This window comes from Xiphophorus hellerii, chromosome 6 (assembly GCF_003331165.1).
Source record: "Xiphophorus hellerii strain 12219 chromosome 6, Xiphophorus_hellerii-4.1, whole genome shotgun sequence".
Lineage (NCBI taxonomy): Eukaryota > Metazoa > Chordata > Actinopteri > Cyprinodontiformes > Poeciliidae > Xiphophorus > Xiphophorus hellerii.
Genome location: NC_045677.1, coordinates 9,433,418 through 9,453,213, shown reverse-complemented (window position 1 = coordinate 9,453,213; position 19,796 = coordinate 9,433,418). Strand labels below are relative to the sequence as shown.

The following is a 19,796-nucleotide window of genomic DNA, read 5'->3' as shown; positions in this document are numbered from 1 at the left end:
TTTCCCTTCTGCCACACACCTGGATTGAATCTTTGGGTGATTAACAGGCTTCTGCAGTACTTGGCGGCTGCAGAAGACGTCATGCAATCATTTGAATCAGCTGTTCTGGTATAGAGGCACATCTAAAACATGCAGAGCAGGGGGGCCTGAGGACTGGAATTGAGAAGCACAACCCAACATTATTTGGTGTGGGAGTTGTTGATAACAAAAAGCTAGCTACATGTATTACAGTAAAGTTTCTCTTTTTTATACTTTGAAAGGCTCAGCCTAATTTTCCAGACAACAGACTGGACTATAAAGTATATTTGAGAATTTTAAATTTAAGATAACGGTCTACTAACTCCACAAGGAATATACACAAAGACTGACAGTTAATCAGTCTTTGTGCTAATAAAAAGATGCTAATGCCAACTCTTTCATTATGTTGTCATTGTATTAATACCTTGCTAAACTGTTGAGCTACTGTATATAGTGTCAATCCTTGGGAAAAGATTTAATGTATTTTTGTGATATATCGTGCTTCTACATTTTGAGGTGTGCAATAAAATTAGTAAGTTGGTGAGCTGTATTCTGTGTAGTAAAGGACTTCATGTAATTTTCTTGGTTTAAATTATTAGCACTGACATCTCTGCTCCATCTATTTGTTGATTTGCAGTAATGCAGAGGGAGACAGCTCTGCAACTTTGGAACAGTTCGGACAAAATTACAATTTCAATATCTACAAAAATATTCTTGTTAAGACAAGAATATAATATAGCAGAAAATTGGAAAAAAATATTTGCTGTTCATCAAAAGGAAAGTTGCTATCTGTAGGTCAGAGCTTTATAGAGTTAGCTATGGAAAGGTATCAACACACTGAATAATGTCTGTCTACTGAAAGCCTCCACCCTGTCGAAGTTACCTTCAATATGATGGAGGCAATAAGATGTTCCTTACCAATAATAGAAAGAATGATAACCACAAAGTCAAAAATGTTCCATGCAACAGTGAAGAAGTAACATCGGAGAGCAAAGAGCTTAATCAGGCATTCAGTTGTGAAGATAACAATGAAGACCAGGTTGATGATGTTGAGAACAGACTCCATTCGCTCCGACTGCTCGTCGGTTTCCACCATCATGGTCACCATGTTGACGATGATGAGCATCATGATCATGATGTCGAAGGCTTGCTTGGACACCAGATCGAAGAAGAAGGCTTGGAGAATGTTCTGAAATTGGAGAACACGAACCCTCAGTCTGTAAAACCATAATCTTACATCAGAAGAGCAATTCACAAGTACAAAGGAAAAATGAATGTAGAGGGATTGACACTGTGACGGGTTCTGTTTTACCGCAGGCCTCGGTATTGGCTTTTGAGGCTTCTTCGATCCCAACTTTTTCATTGCATTGTAGTATTTCTTTTGTTCCTCGGTCATGAAAATATCCTGTCCACCTAAGTATAAAACCAAAACATCACATTACAATTACATTCACCTCATTTTTAAATATAAAAAGGAGAGTAAAAAACCTTTTTTAAAATTGATTTATTCATTGTCTTTTAGTAGATATGGGAACCTTCTTCAGAGTTGAGGCAGCTTAGAGTCATGGGAAAGTAGCTGCTACTTTAGCAGAAGTAACGTGAAGGAACCGTTTCCTGTCTTTTCAGCCTCTGGCATAACTGTGGAGAAATCTTGATCTAATATTTTTCACAACGTTGCCTCGGTTCATGGAGGTTTCTAGGCTTTATGCACAGCTATCTTAAGGTAGCACCACAGTTTGACTAAGACATTACAACAAAGTCATTCTGTTGTTGAGTTGCTGCTATGCTTTTGATCATTGCTCTTTTCTTGATCCAGTAGAGGTCAAGCTCCAGCTTTTAAACAGAAGGGCTCACATTTAATGAGAATACAGAAGAGATTTCTCCTTTGAACCTCGTTTTCCATTCACTTTTTTTTTTTCTTCAGTTTTCCATTTCAAATCATCGTGCGGTTCAACCTTGGGATGAATCTGCATGGACTCCTTAGTAAGGCCGCACAATATCTCGGTAATAATAATCACAGTACGAGTGTTTTCATTGTTAAAATCTGTTTTAAAGTGCAATAAGTTCACTGTTTTGCATGCCAACCTGATACTCACCATCACTAGAATAGATAAAAGTGCCCAAGAGTCTAAACGTTACAAAGAGTGTTAAAAGTACAGTAAAAAATGAATGTTATTTTTACCAATAGTGTCGCCATCACCTTATTACCTAAAGTCATACAGCTCTACTTCTGCATTTTTGTTTTTCACTCATGAATGAGCAAGAACTTGTTTGAAAATGGAGAAGTAATCAGCGACTAAATCAGGTGCTGATGTCTTCCCACCCTGGCATTGTGCTAGTATACACAACTGGTTGCTACTTTTCTTCAACTGTCCAAAGGAAGCAGCTAAAATGCGTTGAGCTTTGCATGTTTCATTTATAGGTAAAAAAAACCCCAACTCATCCAAACTTGGCAACAACAGTGCTTTAAATACTTATCTTTCTCTTCTGCTGATTGAAATTGTCAATGATGACCCCGATGAAGAGGTTGAGGGTAAAAAAAGAGCCAAATATGATGAAGACAACAAAGTAGAGGTACATGTAGAGGTTGATTTCTCTGATGGGTTGCTCCTCCACCTGCAAATGGTTTCGTCAGTGAGCTGTTTGCTGGAAAAAACAAATATTCAGACCCTGAACAGAGATGCAAACACTTACTCCTCTTGAATCAACGGCGGCATTCATTATTTCCATCCATCCTTTAAACGTCGCCTAAAAACAGAACAATTTGTTTAATCATTAAATTGTTCATCATCGAAATGTTTTTTCTGAGCTGTATTTCTGACAGGACTATTTAAAACCTATAAATAAATCCATACGAGTTGATCTAAAACTACATTAGTAGAAATCAAGATGTGTTACTTTGTGAGAAATTGTTTTTATGTTAAGTGTAATTCCTGGCAGCAATGAACCTAATTAATATTAACATTAAGAAAAAAAAAAGAAAACCTACATTCTGACAGCAGAGAGAAACTCACCACTTGCAGAAGGGAAAGGTAGCCGAGTCCAACATTGTCAAAGTTGACCTTCACCTTTGTCCAGTAGAACTGCGTGTCATTCATTGCAAGACAGTCGGACTTGTTGTTGACCACAGAGACGCTGTGGATAAAGCCCGTTCTGTTCACGCACTTCCCGAACTTGCCAGCGAACAGGTTGACTCCCATGATGCTGAAGATGAGCCAGAAGATAAGACACACGAGAAGCACGTTCATAATGGAGGGGATGGCTCCTATGAGGGCATTCACCACCACCTGCAGGGTCAAAGACAAGAAGAGCTAATACATATTCATCCAAACTATTTTCTCTCTAGCTCCACACTGGAGCTACTACTTCAGAAAGTCTAGAATCAAATGTGGGGAACCAACATGTAGTTTTTTCAGAACAGGAATCCAGAGAAACTCCTACTAGTTTATAAATTGTGGAGTACTTTGTTTTTCTTTTGCTTTCTTTTGTTATCTTGTTTGTATTTCCTCTAATTCACGTAAACCACCTTGAATTGCCTTGTTGCTGAAAACGTGCTATATAAATAAAGTTACCTTACATCCCAGAGTTACTATTTAAATGCAGGATGTGAAGGTATGTTGTCAATTCAATTCAACTCAACTCAATTGGATCCAGCTCAACTTAATACAACTCATTTGTATATATATATATATGTATATTTCATGTAATCTAAGGTGAAATTAAATGTGGACTTATATCATTCAAGCATCATCAAGGAATCAGTATGAATGCTGAGGGCAGTAAGGATCTCTGGTAGCAGTCAGTGTTGCAACACATTTGAAGAAGCCTCTGACTGAAGCCTGTTGTATGACAGTCTCATGAATATCCTGACATCACCAATTTTGGCAAACTCTGCTAATCCACCTAATTTCTATCGGCACTCCTCTGTAAACCTCTGACTGGCTGACTGTGCGGTTAGAAAGCGGAAATGGTTTAAACTAAACATTTCCATACTTGGTCTACAGTTGAGGGTAAAAGCCAGTACAATTAGCATTCAACAGAACGGCATTTTCTTTGCAAAGACATCACAGTGGCAGACATGCACATTAGTCTCTTACCCTCATGCCCTCAAATCTGGACAGTGCTCTGAGAGGCCTCAAGGCCCGGAGGGTTCGCAGTGACTTGATGGCGGAGAAGTCCGAATATCCCAGTGAATTTGCAACCAAGCTTATCAGAGACACCTAAATACAAACCAAAACCCACAAACCTATTTTACTGACAAAATCATTTTTAAAAATGCAGTATTATGTAAAACCCAATGAAAAGAAGCTGAAAAATCATAAAGACTGAAGGAATATATAACATAAATCAAAGGAGACTTGCTAAAACGTTTATGGAGCCATATTTGGTGGGGTTTTTTTGTGTGTAGCTTTGGGACATTCCACAGTCAGGAAAACACCTATTAAAATTTGGTTTAGATTTGGTTCGTCTTTTAATTGTAGCTAATTTAAACTTCCACTCTATTCTACATCCAGAACAGACAAAACAAAATGGTATTCCTCTGAAGAATGGCCCATGGATGGCAGCTATAAATGAAAATGGCATGACAAAAATGACAGACAGAGGAAGCTCATGTCATGACGAAACACAGACAAGTATGCACATATGGTCCATGCATGCATACTCAGCTATATATGCATATAAATATGGATATATATCAAATAGAGGGAGTTTTATAAAGAACTTATAAATCTTTGTCAAATTGTTTCCGAATTTGTATTAAGCTAATCACATCCAGAAATCAATACCAATTTAAGACTTAGAGGCACAAATGTCCTGAATTTCTTTATAAAAGTCTATTAAGAGATGTGTTGGGCCAATATATCTAAAGAAGATACTCAATTGTTATTTTCTGGACAACTTTGGCTCCAAAAGAGTGAAAGTTAAAAAAAAAAAAGAATAATAAAAAAAAAGAACACTGAATAATAAAATTATAATAAAGTGGCATTATTACAGTCAGACCAATAAATAAATAAATGTTTTGTTCCACTGTCGTTAAAACAGAGCAGGTGTTAATTCAACCGATAAATTTACACAAATAAACATTACAGTAAAAAAAAAAAGCACAGTGCCTTGCAAAAATATCCATAACTTTTTCACTTTTACACATTTTGTTAAATTACAACCATGAACTTCAAGGTATTTCACTTTAACAGACTAACGCAATGCAACACCTAACGAACTGGCGGAAGGAAAGTGACATTTACATATGGATTCATTCCGACATGTTTCGTACTATTAAACATCTGAAATAAAGTGTCACATGAGCTTGTTTCTCTGATTTGTATCTGAGTAGATACTTACAGTCACAAAGACTGAATCGCCTTTTGCTGCAGCCACATTGAAGGTGTTTCGGGGGATTTGCACCTTCTCCGATTAAGAATTTGCCCACTCCTCTTTTCAGATTTGCTCAAACTCAATCGGATTGGATGTAAAATGTTTGTGAACGTCAATTTTCAGGTCTCAGCAAAGATGGCAAATTGGATTTAGGTTCAGACTTTGACTAGGCCTTTTTAAGTTTTATATCACAGAGTGATTGCATGTTTTAAACCTTACATGTGAAACAGCCTCAGACATGAGGTTGCATGTGGCAAAGTTGAAAGAGTAAAAATATTGTTGCAAGGTCCTGTTATAATCAGGCACATTTAATAACTTTATTGTCCTTTCCGGCATAAACAAGATCTTCTGTAGATAATCCTCGGAGCGCATGGTGCTGCATTTGTTTTTAATATAAAAGCCAAGCACGTTTTGTTTTCTGCACATTTCGTACCCAATCGATTCGCTTGGAGACGAGGCGGAGGCCTTAATATCACAACAAAGCAGCAGATACAAGTGAAGAAGAAACACACAGGCCGAGTGTGATCCCCGGTCCCACACTCACCTGAGACCCGCTAGCTACAACTTACCCTAACAATAGTGCGGTCTGTGGCGATCTGTGTAACAGCAGGTGAAATCAGAAGAGGTCAAGTCATGCTTTGGCCACTTTGGATGTGCACGCACCACAGAGCCACACTGATTTACAGTAAGTGAAATGCAGAACCCGTTTTAAGAACAAACTGTTTAATGTAATAATTGCTTCAGTTTGAGATTTTGGAAACTTCACTTCGGTGCTTTTCAAAGTGTTGTGCCTCAGAAAGTTGGAGGGAAGTTGAGAAAATAAAAAAGCAAAACTAAAAAAAAAATCTTTAAATCATCACTATTTTAGATTTAAAATTTTTAATGTAATGTTTTTCAATCATTATTCTAAATTATAAGTTATTGAAATGTTATTTGCAATGATAATCTTTCTGATTGGCTGCCAGTCAAATGTATCGAGCTGCCAGTCAAATGTCTGTCAAGAAAAAGACGCACGTAACTGTACAGGTCACTGCTGCAAAAACATCTGTGGAAGTTACATCAAATTTGCTGTAATAAATATAAAATATGACATCTTTCTTACAATCAACATAATTTGCTGAAATTTTATTATCAGAAAAATTTTCCACCACAACTCCTGACCAGACACAAGAGTCCTCATATCAGGAGATATGAGGTAGCATTTACAAAAAAGGTAATGACTATTATATAGTGAATTAAAGCAAGAAAAACATTCTGAAAGTTGATTTTTCTTTACATATTTTGTAGAACTGTCTGTGGACTTGCAAAAGCCGTCTCCAGCTAGAAGCTAACGCCGTTCGTGGGTCCGTGGCAAAGAAAAGTTTGGGAAGCTGTGCTCTAGTTAGGCTCTTCAGCAACAGAAAAATAGTTAAAGGGTTGGTAAAGACGGGGGTTGAGCATTTTATAGACTTAGATTTGTTAGAAATAAACAGACTTTTCTGATAATACAGTGCATTGCGAAATTATGCTTAACCCATGAACCTATTAACATTATGTCACATTACAATCACAAGCCTCTGTGTGTTAAGGGGAAGCTAATGAATGCATGGATGGATGATATATCGACACAAATAAGGAAGCAAGTCATTGAAAATTTTTCAAATTAAAAAGAAGTGTGCAGTGCATTTGCAGACACCCTGTAAACCAGCTGCCTGTCAGACGCAAACTAATTTACACAAAGAAAATTTCCACATGCATAAAATCTAATCTAAACATCCAGCTGTACAGTGAAGATCTCCAGTGCATCGATGAACAAACAATATTATTTAGACCAAGAAACACAGCAAACTGTTCAGTTGTGAAAAGGTTTGGTTACAAAATAATATCTAAAGTTTTGAAGCAGCCAAGAGGCCAATTTTACCTCTGGAGGAGCTGCAGAGATACATAACTCAGACACAACTACAAAATGTAACTGTTGTGGAAAAGTGGCAAAATAAAAGCCGATGTGATCTGAATCCACATGGGAATATTTAGCAACACTTGGAAACTGTAGCTCACAGCCTGTCCTTCCAGAGTGACTAAACTGGAGATGCTTTGTTAACCTTAAGTTAACCAAAATCTCTGTTTCTAGATGCAACTGCAGTGAAAGGTTGTTCTACAAAGTATTGATGCAGGATGTGAAAACTGAAAGCATTTGGCTGCACTGGAATTTTTTAGGAGCATAATGATAAGGTAGGGAAAATATACGTGCCTGCAACACTTTCTGATTTTTATATGTAAAAAAAAAAAGGTCAAAAATCATGGACTTGTTTTATACCATCACATGAAATCTCATAGAAATTAATTCATGTGTGATTGTAATGTGACAAAAAGAGTAATGAATACTTATGCAACGCACTGTAATGGAGCACCAACCCAACAGAAAATGCAGCTATGTAGAAATTAACCACAATTCAACCTGAAATACCACAGTATTTTATCTTTCATAAATAGATAAAATAATTACACTAATGATAGCTAAACATTCACTCACATCCACAATGAGGAAGTCGAGCCAGCACCAGTAGTTGGTGAAATATTTCTTGAAGCCATATGCTATCCACTTGAGGAACATTTCCAGGACAAAGATGTAGGAGAAGACTTTGTCGGCGTACTCCAACATCACTTTAATGACTTTTCTCCTCTCGATGTAGATATCTTCAAACGCCTGCCGGAAAAAAAGAGGACAACCAGCCAATCAGATCAGTGGAGCACGAAAACATTTGCAGCTGCTGCTAACCGCCGATCAGGACAAGATTTTACCAGAGCCCCGCTGCTGAGGAGGATCATGAAGATGATGAAGGTCTCAAACCAGCTGTGTTCTACGATCTGGTAGCAGGTCTTCCTCAGCCTCCACCAGGCTTGGCCCAGGCCGCGGCTGGTGTCGATGTCGCAGCACGGACAGTGCCTCAGACACACTGAACGCAACATCAAAAACGCATGTTAGACAAAAGTGGCTTTGGACCAACATGTTCATTTGACTGATGTAGTGATTTCAAACATATTCAAACATTCATGTAGCAAGAGGCTACCATCATCTTTTAGTTTCTCCTCAGGTTTGTTCAGACTGATAGTTTCCAGTTCCAACTTGTGGTTGATCTACACAAACACGGCTTAGGCCAAGAGTGTCAAACATAATATCTGCCTGTCTAAATAGATCAGGGTATCTGATCTATTCATGTCATGCTTAAGACTTTTTAAGACCTTTTAAATGCCACCTTGAATTAATTTTTAAGACCAAAAAAATATAGAAATATAAGGTATGGTTGGGGGCTCCTGCAGTATTACAGCATAGCATAATTTTTTACATTTCTGAAGTTTGTTTGTAGCTCTTTGCTTCTCATAGTGCATGTTGCTCTCTACAGCCATGGGGTCCAGCTTAAAAGATTTTTAGGACCAGAATGCAGCCTAGAAGTAAGGGAAGTGAGCCAGTGGCGAAAACAAACTGGCAATAAATTTGCACTTACCTATAATAGTCGCAAAAAAGCAGGGTATCTAGTTTTGTTGCTAGCTACTTTGCAAGAGTATATTAGCAGTCAGTTAGCGGTAGAACGAAGGGAAGATGTCTGTGCGCGACTCAAACTTTTATCTGACAGAAATCTACATATGCGACAATAAATAGTCCTGCCAAGACAGAATTTAAGATCTGTGATTCACGTATTTATGCCCAACTTACATTTTTAGGAACTTAAGACATCTTGAAGGTTTAAATTTAGATGCATGAATTTAAGACTTTCTAAGGCCGACACCACGCAGATTGTGTATGCTGGCTTGTTCCATTGCCTGTATCACAGAAACAGTTCCTCACGCCACCATTTAGCTATGAAATATATTCCACAGTTGTCCCCAGAACTTTATCAGGTTGTTTAGCTTTTTTTTAAGACCCTGTTTTTGATGCTGCAACCCCAACAGGTAATGGCAGAAGAGATGGCACTCTGCGCTACGGACGTACAGAAGATGTACAGCAGCTAGCTGCAAACAATGGAGAACCTAAGCTTCCTAAAGAGTACCGTCTGCTCCGTCCCTTATTTTAGCTTTACTGTTGTTTTGCTGTTGCATCTCCAGGACAGGCTGTTCTCCAGGTGAACACCATAATGTTATTTCTAAATATGACAGTTCTTTGGAAAGTTGTCCAAAGCTTACTCACAGTATGGGAAGCAATCCTCCGGCTCCATACTGTCATCATCCAGCTCCGATAGGTCGTCTTCCTCCTCTCCAGGCTTCCTCATGTCCACGGTGCTGCCCTCCGAAAGGCTGATCTTCTCCTGGACAGGAAGGTTAGTCAAAGTTTCCGCACTGTTCTACACAAAACGGTGCGGAAACCGCAGCACCGGCATGCTGTTCAGAGTCAATTTTGATGAGATTTTCTTGATTAGTAAGGGCAACATATTTCCAATGATTTTTTTAGGAAGGATGTGCAGACTCAATCCAATAAAAAGGGTATGAAGTTTAATCCAGGAATAATCACAGGACCAAGGGACCAGATTACCAGCATGACAATTTTTTTTTGTTTTCTAACGGCACATGAACAACAGTTGTGTGACAACATCAAAACAAGCAACAACAATCTCTCCAAAACTGAATTACTAGAGCAGAGGTGGGCAATCCTGGTCCTGGAGGGTCAGCATCCTGCAACTCTTAGATGTCTCCCTGATCCAACACACTTGAATCCAACAGCTGAATCACCTCCTAAGTGCAGTCAAGTTCTCCAGAGTCCTGCTAATGAGCTCATTATTTGACTCAGGTGTGTTGAAGTAGAGATACATCTAAAAGTTGCAGGAGACCGGCCCTCGAGGCCTGGAGTTGCCCACCCCTGTACTAGAGTGTAATGCATGTTTTTTTGTTGTTTTTTTTTAACAACTAACCAATTACCAGCCGTACTCCTGTCAACAGTGCGTGCGTTTGACGCTCTACTCAGGCAGAACTCCTCCTTGTTTTGAACTGTGAGCAGCTGCTGATGCTCTGCTAAGCTGATGGAGGTTTGAAGGAGGGCGGTGTGATGTGGAGCGTAGACAGCAGGCTGTTCGGCTCAGCCTGGCCTCGTCTGGCTCTCCTCAGCTGTGGGAGCTTAATCTTTCTACAAAGCTCGGCTTCACATCTGGCCCATTCCTGTCCGCCCGCCCGCCAGACAGACGGACAGATAGACGGGCAGACATATAACCTCCACCTCAACACACGCCTCGCGCTCCGGATACCGCTTTCCAACACACTTTTAAGCCAGCTGGAAAGCGATGGCAGCACGGGGATGCAGGGTTTAACTAGTTGGATTTTTTAAAGGAATAAACAAAAACATATACGGTAATTAGGAATGACAGTTTTCTTAATGAATAAACTGTGGCTTGCCAGTCCATTCCACAAAGATGCAGCTTTTTAAAAATTTTTATTTGTGCAGCTAAGCTAACCGCTAAAGCTAGCTGGCTCACACTGCAGAAAACTATATCCACACATCGCCCATGTAGCAATAAAACAATCTACGGACTCCTCTTCCAATGTTAGATTTTTGTGGTGTAAAAAAATGTGCTAATGGTGAATCATAAAAAACCAAACATTTCCCCTTTAATGTCATTTATCTCCTGTTCAATTCAACTGGAAAACAAATAAATCTGTTCAGACACATGAGGTTAATTGCGCTACTAATTGATCAATAGTCATAGTTGCACTCAAAGTATTTACAGTGCCTTGCAAACAATGTTTTACAAAAAAGGTTAAATTTGGTATGCATTTGTGTTCAGCCCCAAGGTTGTTTTTTTTATCCCTGGTGTGTTTCTTGATCTACATGGTTCTGTTCAATTATGTTTTTAAGAAAATTCAAAGATCTTCAAAGAGCTAATTGGGTGACATCTGAAGGCTATTGGTTCTACTTTGAATTTATTTATTGCATAAAATTGTAATAAAACACAAAGTTTTGACAAAAAATAAAAAGCTAAAAGAGGATGATTGTACAAATCTTTACATGTGAGTTCACCAACTTTGCTTTACACCGAGAGTGGTACACAGCACTGTTAAAATTCCAGAAAAATTGTTCCACACCTTTACAAAAAATGAGCTAAAAACAAGCAATTCTTAAACGTGCCCATCCTTAAACTAAGACTTTGCTAAAGCAGCTTTCCAGGATCTCACCAGAACATGTTTGTACAATGAGACCCTTCTGATCCTTTGCAACCTCTCAGCAAACTATTGATTCAGCTAAAAGAAGCAAAATGTGGGAAAATTGGGAAAAATCCACCAAGGGATATCTGGACTTATTTCAGTTCAGTTACATTCAGTATAATTTCTGGCAGAAGCAAATGTAAGAAAATGAATTGGGAGATGCTTCAACTACGTTTTAGCTTTAAAGCGTGAAGACTAACAATTATGTGAGGTGATAAAATGCTTGAGTGAAATTTTCTTCGGGTGCTTAGCGTTAAAATGAAAGCGGAGAGGATTCATAGCAGGTTGCAGATTATTTTGTAGCTTGTTTATCAGTTTGTACGCGAGTCAGAAGCAACATTGCAGCAGAATTGATGTGCAGAAAAACGCAACGCAAAACACACCAAACACAAACCGTAGATACTGTTTACGTAGAATTCAAGGCAATTAACAAAGGGAATCAGAGTTTTTTAAGTCCTACTTTCTTGAAAAATAATTTTTAGAACAAAATATAAAATGCCAGAGAATCTGAGTTTACCGGTTTGTTGTCCTCATCCTCTGATGACTCTGAATTTTCCTCCTCCAGAAACTCCACATCGGACTCTCCAGGAGCTATGGGAACCACGACGGTCAGGTTGGGGTTGGTCATATAACTATCCTCTTCAGGAAGGATGTACTTTTCTCCGTAGCTTCCGATTATCCCCCCGTTGCTTTCTATGTGATTTCCGACCATCTTCTCAGCCTGAACGGCCTCTTTGGCCTTCTGCTTTTGACTCCTGAAGCCGTGTCTGAAGAGGTTAACGATGCTCCCACAGAGCCACGACAGGCCGGTGTGGACGCGGCCGATGGCGACCTGGATGTTGTTCAGGTCGCCGTCTTCTTCGGGAGCGGAGAGGTTGTCGGAGCTGAAGGAGCTGAGCAGCAGGGCAAGAAACAGATTGAGCACCTGGGGATGGAAAAACGTGTTATTTTACACGAGGGTAAGACAAATTCTTTTAAAAATATACATTTGCAATCAAAACCTTGTGCAAAAAGCATCCATGCATCCTGAAGTTTTCCAAATTTGATCACCTTACATACGCAAACTTAAAGATCTCTTGTGGGGTCTCATGTGAAACACGAAGCTGCTAACTGTAGGAAAATTATTACAAAAATTATACAAAATATGTGACTTGCATTTGTATTCAGCCCTAAATCAAATTCAGTCCCTTTAGAAAACACGTAGAGTCCAGAGAGAAAGTCACAAAGACGAAGGTACGCAACAGAAAACCAAACTTTTGATCTATATGTTGAATGGTTTGTGTGGTGAAAACTAACTTCCAACATCACCCTGAACACAACATCCACACGATGACATGTGTAAGCCTGTTGCAATAAACAATTAAGCAATTAATCGCATGGCAAGCAGAAATACAGAGTTCCTTCAAATCAAGGCTAAAAGCAGCTTGTTAGAACTGCCTTTGATTAGTAGAAACTGGAATATTGGTCAACATGTTTGATTTTAATTATGGCTGCACAGTGGCGCAGTTGGTAGCACTGTTGCCTTGCAGCAAGAAGGTCCTGGGTTCGATTCCCGGCCGGGGGTCTTTCTGCATGGAGTTTGCATGTTCTCCCTGTGCATGCGTGGGTTCTCTCCGGGTACTCCAGCTTCCTCCCACAGTCCAAAAACATGACTGTCAGGTTAATTGGTGTCTTTAAATTCTCTCTAGGTGTGAATGTGTGTGTGCATGGTTGTTTGTCCTGTATGTCTCTGTGTTGCCCTGCGACAGACTGACGACCTGTCCAGGGTGACCCCGCCTCTCGCCTGGAACGTAGCTGGAGATAGACACCAACAACCCTCCCGACCCCATTAGGGACAAGAGTGAACAGAAAATGGATGGATGGATGGATATCTGACAAGATGTAATGTTTGTTGCTTGTTTTATGCAGGCTGTACTTGTGCCCCCACCAGGCTTAGCATTGCTTTTTTTTAAAAGTATTTTTAAAATGTCTGTTTTTTTTAAGACTTTATAGTTGGTTTTCAGGTATTAATCTCCCAATATTTTAATAACACATAATAATCAAGTGATATTTTCAAATTTCCTGTCAACTTTAAATATTTTTTACCTCAAAAACACGACGGACTGCTGGATTAGTGCCCAACCACCGGACTTTTTCTGGGGGAAACCTTGTGATGTCTGTATGATGTTTTTATGATGTAAAGCACTTTGAACTGCCTTGTTGCAGAAATGCACTACAGAAATGAACTTAACTTGATCAATTAAAATGAGCTCCATAATTTCCATTCTGTTTAATATTTTTTGAAGGGCAGTTTTGTTTATAATCCACTTTGTTTACGGCTGCATGTTCTTTTTTATTTACAGTTGTTGGGTGTTGGGTTTTATTTTGGATGTTTAAAATATCTTCCAGTTCCAGTGTTACATGTTCTTTATAAAATCAAAGTGTATTGGCTTTGGAGACTTACTATTACATTATCAACACATGGCGTGAAAAGCTCTCTCAAAACAACAAATGTTGACGTTTATCATAATAATTCCCGGGAGAATTTATCATCCAGCAAAATTTGTGATCATGGCAGGCAGCAGCATATGGCAGTGGCAGCGTCATACTGAGGGGAGGCTTTTCTTGAGCAGGGAAACTGTCTGTAGTTGATTGAACGATGGATGGAGCTAAACACGGGGAATGAAAACTTGTCAGAAGCTGGTAGGTAGAGCAAGAATGGAGTTATTGAGATTAAATCATATTCATATCTTCACTGAGCATTTGTGCTGTAAATGCGCAACAGGAAACAGGCTGCGTACACAAAGGAGTGAGTAAGAATAATACCAGACATGTCTCACGTATTTGCCAACATTGCTAAATCCTGCCTGGTAGTTCAGGAGGTTATTCAACAATATATGATCACATATGGAATCAGCTGTTGCATCCCCCTTGAAGTCAAGGCTCAAAGCACATGACATAAAAGTAATCTGTCAGCTGGCTTGGTGTATGTGGGCTGTATGCGCGCACACACACATACACACACACCAACAGGAAGTGTGTGTGCGTGTGTGACACACACAGTCGGTAAAGATCATCTTTAGCTGCTGAGCCACGCAGTTATGGGATGATTTGCGATAAACGGCCTCTTCGCGCCCTCCCCCCTCCCCCAGGCATCCTGGATTATCCTTTAGATAGACCGCTTCCTCACGATTATTATCTACAGAAGGTTTCTATGCAGTGAAATCCAATAAGAGAACAGTTTTGAGTGGATTTTTGACGTGGCATGGCAGCCATCAGGCACTAATGAGATCTGCATGTAAAACAATGCAATAGAAACAGCGACAAGCCGACTGCTCTCTTGTTTTTCCTTTAGCTTTAGCTAGACGAAGCAGTAACGCGTCTTAAATACAAGTCTGCCACTTGTGAGGTATTAAGATTTTTATGTGACTGACTAAGATAAAGCCCTGACCATTTTTAATAAGAGAAGAAAAAAAATATGCATAATCCAAGAGTTTTCCATTCCCTACCCAAAATATTTACAGTTTATCCCACAATTATTCACACCTGTGGCAGATTTGAAGCAGTCCTTTAATGTTGCCAACATATTTCGTCTGACTGGAAGTAATATTAGTGTTTTGTGGCGGCCCAGAAAGACTCCTGACTTGAATCTGATGGCGAATCAGTGGGAGGAGTTGAAGATTAGGGTGATGACAAGGAGGCTTTCCAACCTCAAAGATTTGGAATTCATAACCAAAGATAAATAATAAAAATGCAAATGGAAATATCTAAAACTTAGTCAACTCTCAAAAGGCAGGTTTAGTTGTAAGGTCACTTATTGCAGGGTATAAAAAAATTAGACTTGTTATTGGTATTAAAATGTAAATAAAAACGGGGTTTTTTTGCCTAATTACAGGATATAGTTTCTAGTTAGAACTGGGAGAAGGCAGAAGAGATTGATATTTTTCTCATATTGTCTGTCTGATACCAAACTGTCACAACATGGTGACAGATCAAACAAATATAAAAATCTGTATTTTTTATAAAACTACACGCTGCAGACTTAAGATATATTGATTTTAATTAGATGACTAATTAAAATAGTCAGCCATAAGCATTTCTAGAGGTAATCTCAAGTATTTACAATTTTTTTCTAATTGTGGCTCCTAAACCGCCCAGGTCCACTGTACATGAAAGTACCATGCTTCCATCAAAGCGCTCAAGTATGGCCTGAAATTCGTAACCTATGGATGAAAGTCATCTTTCGCTTGAGAACAAAACTCTAAAAACGTCTCCCATGGATTATTACTGACATGTCTGAGACGTCAGGATTGAAGCAAAGAAGTGGTGTGTTGAGAATAAATAAAGATCAATTTTTTACAGTTAGTTGTTTTTCTTAGCAGGAGAGTTTTAGTGCTGTCAATCACAATCTCATATGGCTGCTCATCCTTCCTCCCCCTCGCTCTGTGCTATGCTGCAGCTAGCATAGCCTGTTGTAAATGCTTAGTTTAGTTAGCATAGCTACCAGTGACGGCAGATAAAAAAATTTTCTGTAATGATAAGTTGTTTTTCCACCATTAGCACATTTAGCAGTGAGTGAATGAGGTTGATTGACAGCGCTAAGACCCTCCTACTGGTTCTGATTGGTTGTTTTGGTCAGAACGTTGCATTACTTTAGCCAGTAATAGTAGCTCAGGGAGAAGATTGATTGTTTTCACATATTATCTGACATGGTGACAGCTTTAACAAATATGGAGAAAACATATTTTGTATTAAAGATATATACTGCATCTTGAATAAAATGCAACTACATAGTATTTTTTGATAAGTCTGGATTGCTTCATGTATATTTTGCACGTTGCTTTTGACTGTTAAGCAACCTACTTGCACACTGTATGTGGATTTACTGCTGCATGTAAAATTCATGAGCAGTAAATATTGTGATAGTTATCAGTATTGGACCAAAGGAAGCAAGGCAGTTGCAAGCCTTTAAAATTGTGACGCTTTTGATGGGTCAGATAGATTCAAAAAATTGTAACAGCAGCTGCGTGGGGGGCCCAATTAAATTTTTTGTCATGGGGCCCAAGATTCCTGGAAGCGCCCCTGCAGTTGGTCCCTTTCTCATGCTACCTTTAGGAGCTAGCAGGATAAAATGGCATCAAGCAAAAGTTTGTCATTCTCTTTGTTAGCCTCTATCTAAGAGGCTAACACACTAGGCGTTTCCTAACATGTCATTTCCTTTAGCTTTGCAACTAGCAAAAACAGAATTGTTTATTCTCAATAGGTGCGAGACTGGGTGAACAAAGTAATTGTTCGTGACTTACCACCAGGTTCCCTATGACCATGACCAACATGAACACCAGGATGCAGAGAGGCTGCCCAGCCACTTCCATGCAGTCCCACATGGTCTCGATCCACTCGCCGCACAACACCCGGAACACGATCAGGAAGGAGTGGAAGAAGTCCTTCATGTGCCAGCGGGGCAGCTGGCAGTCAAAGGCGATCTTACACACACAGTCTTGGTAGTTCTTGCCAAACAACTGCATGCCCACCACGGCGAAGATGAAAACAATGATGGCCAGCACCAGCGTCAGGTTCCCCAGGGCGCCCACAGAGTTCCCAATGATCTTGATGAGAGTGTTGAGAGTAGGCCAGGACTTTGCCAGCTTAAACACTCTTAGCTGATGAATAAAGAACAAATAGATATATGCTTGTGTTTTCAATCCTAACAATGCAAAGCGAAACAAAGCAACACAATCTGAGAGCTGAAGGTTTCCTGTACCAGTCTGAAAGAGCGCAGGACAGACAGTCCCTCTACGGTGGAAAGGCCCAGCTCCATCAGACTGAGGCAGACGATGACGCCGTCGAAGATGTTCCAGCCCTGCTGGAAGTAGTAATAGGGGTCCAGGGCAACGAGCTTCAACACCATCTCAGCTGTAAAGATCCCTGTGAAAACCTGGAAAGAATTTGTTCTATATCATATCAGCATAATAGTTCTTTAAAATACACAGAGGAGTGATGTTGGATTAGAAATCCTTTCATTCTCATCTACCTCTAAAAATACAACTATTTCCTCATCAATTACTACAAAATATTTACTTTTTAGGTTTTAAGGCCCAATCAATTGTGCAATTTTAAAACGTTGCGACCCAAGAATTTCATACAGTGAATAAAAATGGATTAAGTTACTGCCCTGAACAAAATAAACAGAAAAGGAACAATTCAAAATTTCTAAAGTTATGAGGATCAACAATCCAGACCGCCATTTCCTGTGTAAATAAACATTGGCTTCTGTGTGCTCCATTCAAAAATAAGGACGTTTTAAAGTTCATCAAATAGCCAACTGGGATGTTTACAATGCTTAAGTCGTTTTAACAAATGATGGCTTTTAGTCCCTCGTTGATTATCCATTAGCTTGTGTTTGTGGGGTTGTGTCATTTAAGTAATAAATTGGTTCTCAAGGCCACTTTTATCGTTATCACAATATTGCCACAAAATATCTTGTTAAAACTCAAATTTTACAGTTAAAAAAAACAAACTGTAAAATTCTGGCAACCACAGCTGCCTGTATATTGCCGTAGAGTCTTTTTTTTTTTACACTGGACATCACCCACCCCTACTTGAGTGGATAATAATAGTATTATTAACTTTTACTATACAAACTCAGAACACAAATACACAAAATCTGCCCACCATTTCCTGATAAAACATTGCTTCTCACCAGGCAAATGTCTCAACAACAGAACCTTTGACAAAGCATCAGTCTAGAAGCTAAAAAAAAACCCGTCCTTCTCGTCGATTGTTGAAATACAATAACAGTTTAAAAGGCATTTTCCTCCTCAGCCAGCTCATCTCTGCTAACGTACCACCTGACAGCACTTGAGGGAAAGCGGGCTAAATGCTCCTGTTCCTATCATTGAAGAGTCTCTTACCAGGTTGCCCACTGACAGCATGGTGTTGAACTCATCAGTCATGGGGTAATGCTCCAGAGCCATGAACAGAGTGTTCAGCACAATACATATGGTGATCCCCAGATCCAGGAAGGGATCCATCACCATGAACTTCACACACTCCTTTAACTTCAGCCACCAGGGGCAGCAGTCCCATATTAAATACTTCTTGGCGAAGGCGTACCAGCAAGGGGGGCACTTCTGCCTCGATTCCTCCAGCTCTGCAAGGAGAAACCCGAATCAGGTGAAAAAATTTTTAAAATGAAGTAATTTTTTCCACTAATTTCCTGGATATTATTCGAGGGATGAAATGGACCCACCCTCCATGGCGTCGCTGAAGAAGCTGAAGGAGCTGTGAGCTCGTTTCCTGCGCACAGAGCACCGCTCCGTGACGCTGGGCGAAGGCTGCAGCAGAGGTCTGGGAGCTGGGTCCGCTCCACTGCATGGCTTCTGGCAGACAAGAAATAAATAAATGTCGTCTGATATATTGTTTAGGTCGATACTTAAGCTTGTTTTCTTTTGGGGCTCTAGCTGACAATTTCGTAATTGATTGTTCTCCTAATTATTCAATTGATTAATCGGATAGAAAACTGGCACATTCTACAGATTTGTTATTTAAGCACTTATGTCCTTTTTTATGTGATGTTAAAATTAAAATATGCAAATAAATAATTACATTTCTTTTTAAATAAGAAAATATTTTTTTTTGCTCAAAATGCAATATGATAGGATTCATTTGGTGAACTTGAACCAGGTGAAGATAAAACTATGCCACTTGAGGAGTTTTGGGTAAAATACATTTACAGACTAAGGTGTTTTTATCTTAATTGTAAAATGTATATTTATTTTGTAGAGTTACTCCTCCAAATATGTTGTTTATTCAGAAGATTACCTTTTGTGGCGTGTGAATACTCCAGTTAACACTTCAGGGTTTTCCCCAGTGTATTTTAAGCCTGGCGGGCCACCAGGCTAAACATTGCTTATTTATTTAAGTCTGTTTGCATTTTTTAAAGACTTTATAGTTGGTGTTCAGGTATTAATCTTCCAATCTTTCAATAATACATAACTATAAAGTGATATTTTCAAATTTTTTGTCAACTTTAAACATTTTTTAACTCAAAAATTTGACGGGCTGCTGAATGAATGACTGCCATAGCACCCAACCACCGGGCTTAGCAAGTTTTCTGGGGGAAACCTTGCAATTAATCAATTTCTAATCAGTCAAGTTGATGGTTATTCCAACAATCAATTGATCTTCATTCATCGTGATTAAGACAATTAATCGTTTCAGCCTTATTTTCTCCCATTTATTGCGAAACGCCTGGA

General features: G+C 39.2%; 1 protein-coding gene across 1 annotated transcript in view; it reads right to left on the bottom strand.

Annotated features, from left to right (window-relative positions):
• LOC116722263 (sodium channel protein type 4 subunit alpha B-like) overlaps nucleotides 1-19,796 on the bottom strand; it is a 48,935-nt gene that overhangs the window by 3,571 nt on the left and 25,568 nt on the right. Inside the window, exons 13-26 of the mRNA XM_032566471.1 lie at nucleotides 18,791-18,920; nucleotides 18,453-18,691; nucleotides 17,303-17,476; nucleotides 16,845-17,201; nucleotides 12,080-12,487; nucleotides 9,560-9,677; nucleotides 8,176-8,330; nucleotides 7,907-8,080; nucleotides 4,116-4,238; nucleotides 3,033-3,305; nucleotides 2,713-2,766; nucleotides 2,497-2,634; nucleotides 1,331-1,435; nucleotides 937-1,207 (exon numbers count right to left, since the gene is read on the bottom strand). Of these exons, the coding sequence (XP_032422362.1) occupies nucleotides 937-1,207; nucleotides 1,331-1,435; nucleotides 2,497-2,634; nucleotides 2,713-2,766; nucleotides 3,033-3,305; nucleotides 4,116-4,238; nucleotides 7,907-8,080; nucleotides 8,176-8,330; nucleotides 9,560-9,677; nucleotides 12,080-12,487; nucleotides 16,845-17,201; nucleotides 17,303-17,476; nucleotides 18,453-18,691; nucleotides 18,791-18,920 (2,719 nt within the window). The remainder of the gene's footprint in view (nucleotides 1-936; nucleotides 1,208-1,330; nucleotides 1,436-2,496; nucleotides 2,635-2,712; nucleotides 2,767-3,032; nucleotides 3,306-4,115; nucleotides 4,239-7,906; nucleotides 8,081-8,175; nucleotides 8,331-9,559; nucleotides 9,678-12,079; nucleotides 12,488-16,844; nucleotides 17,202-17,302; nucleotides 17,477-18,452; nucleotides 18,692-18,790; nucleotides 18,921-19,796) is intronic.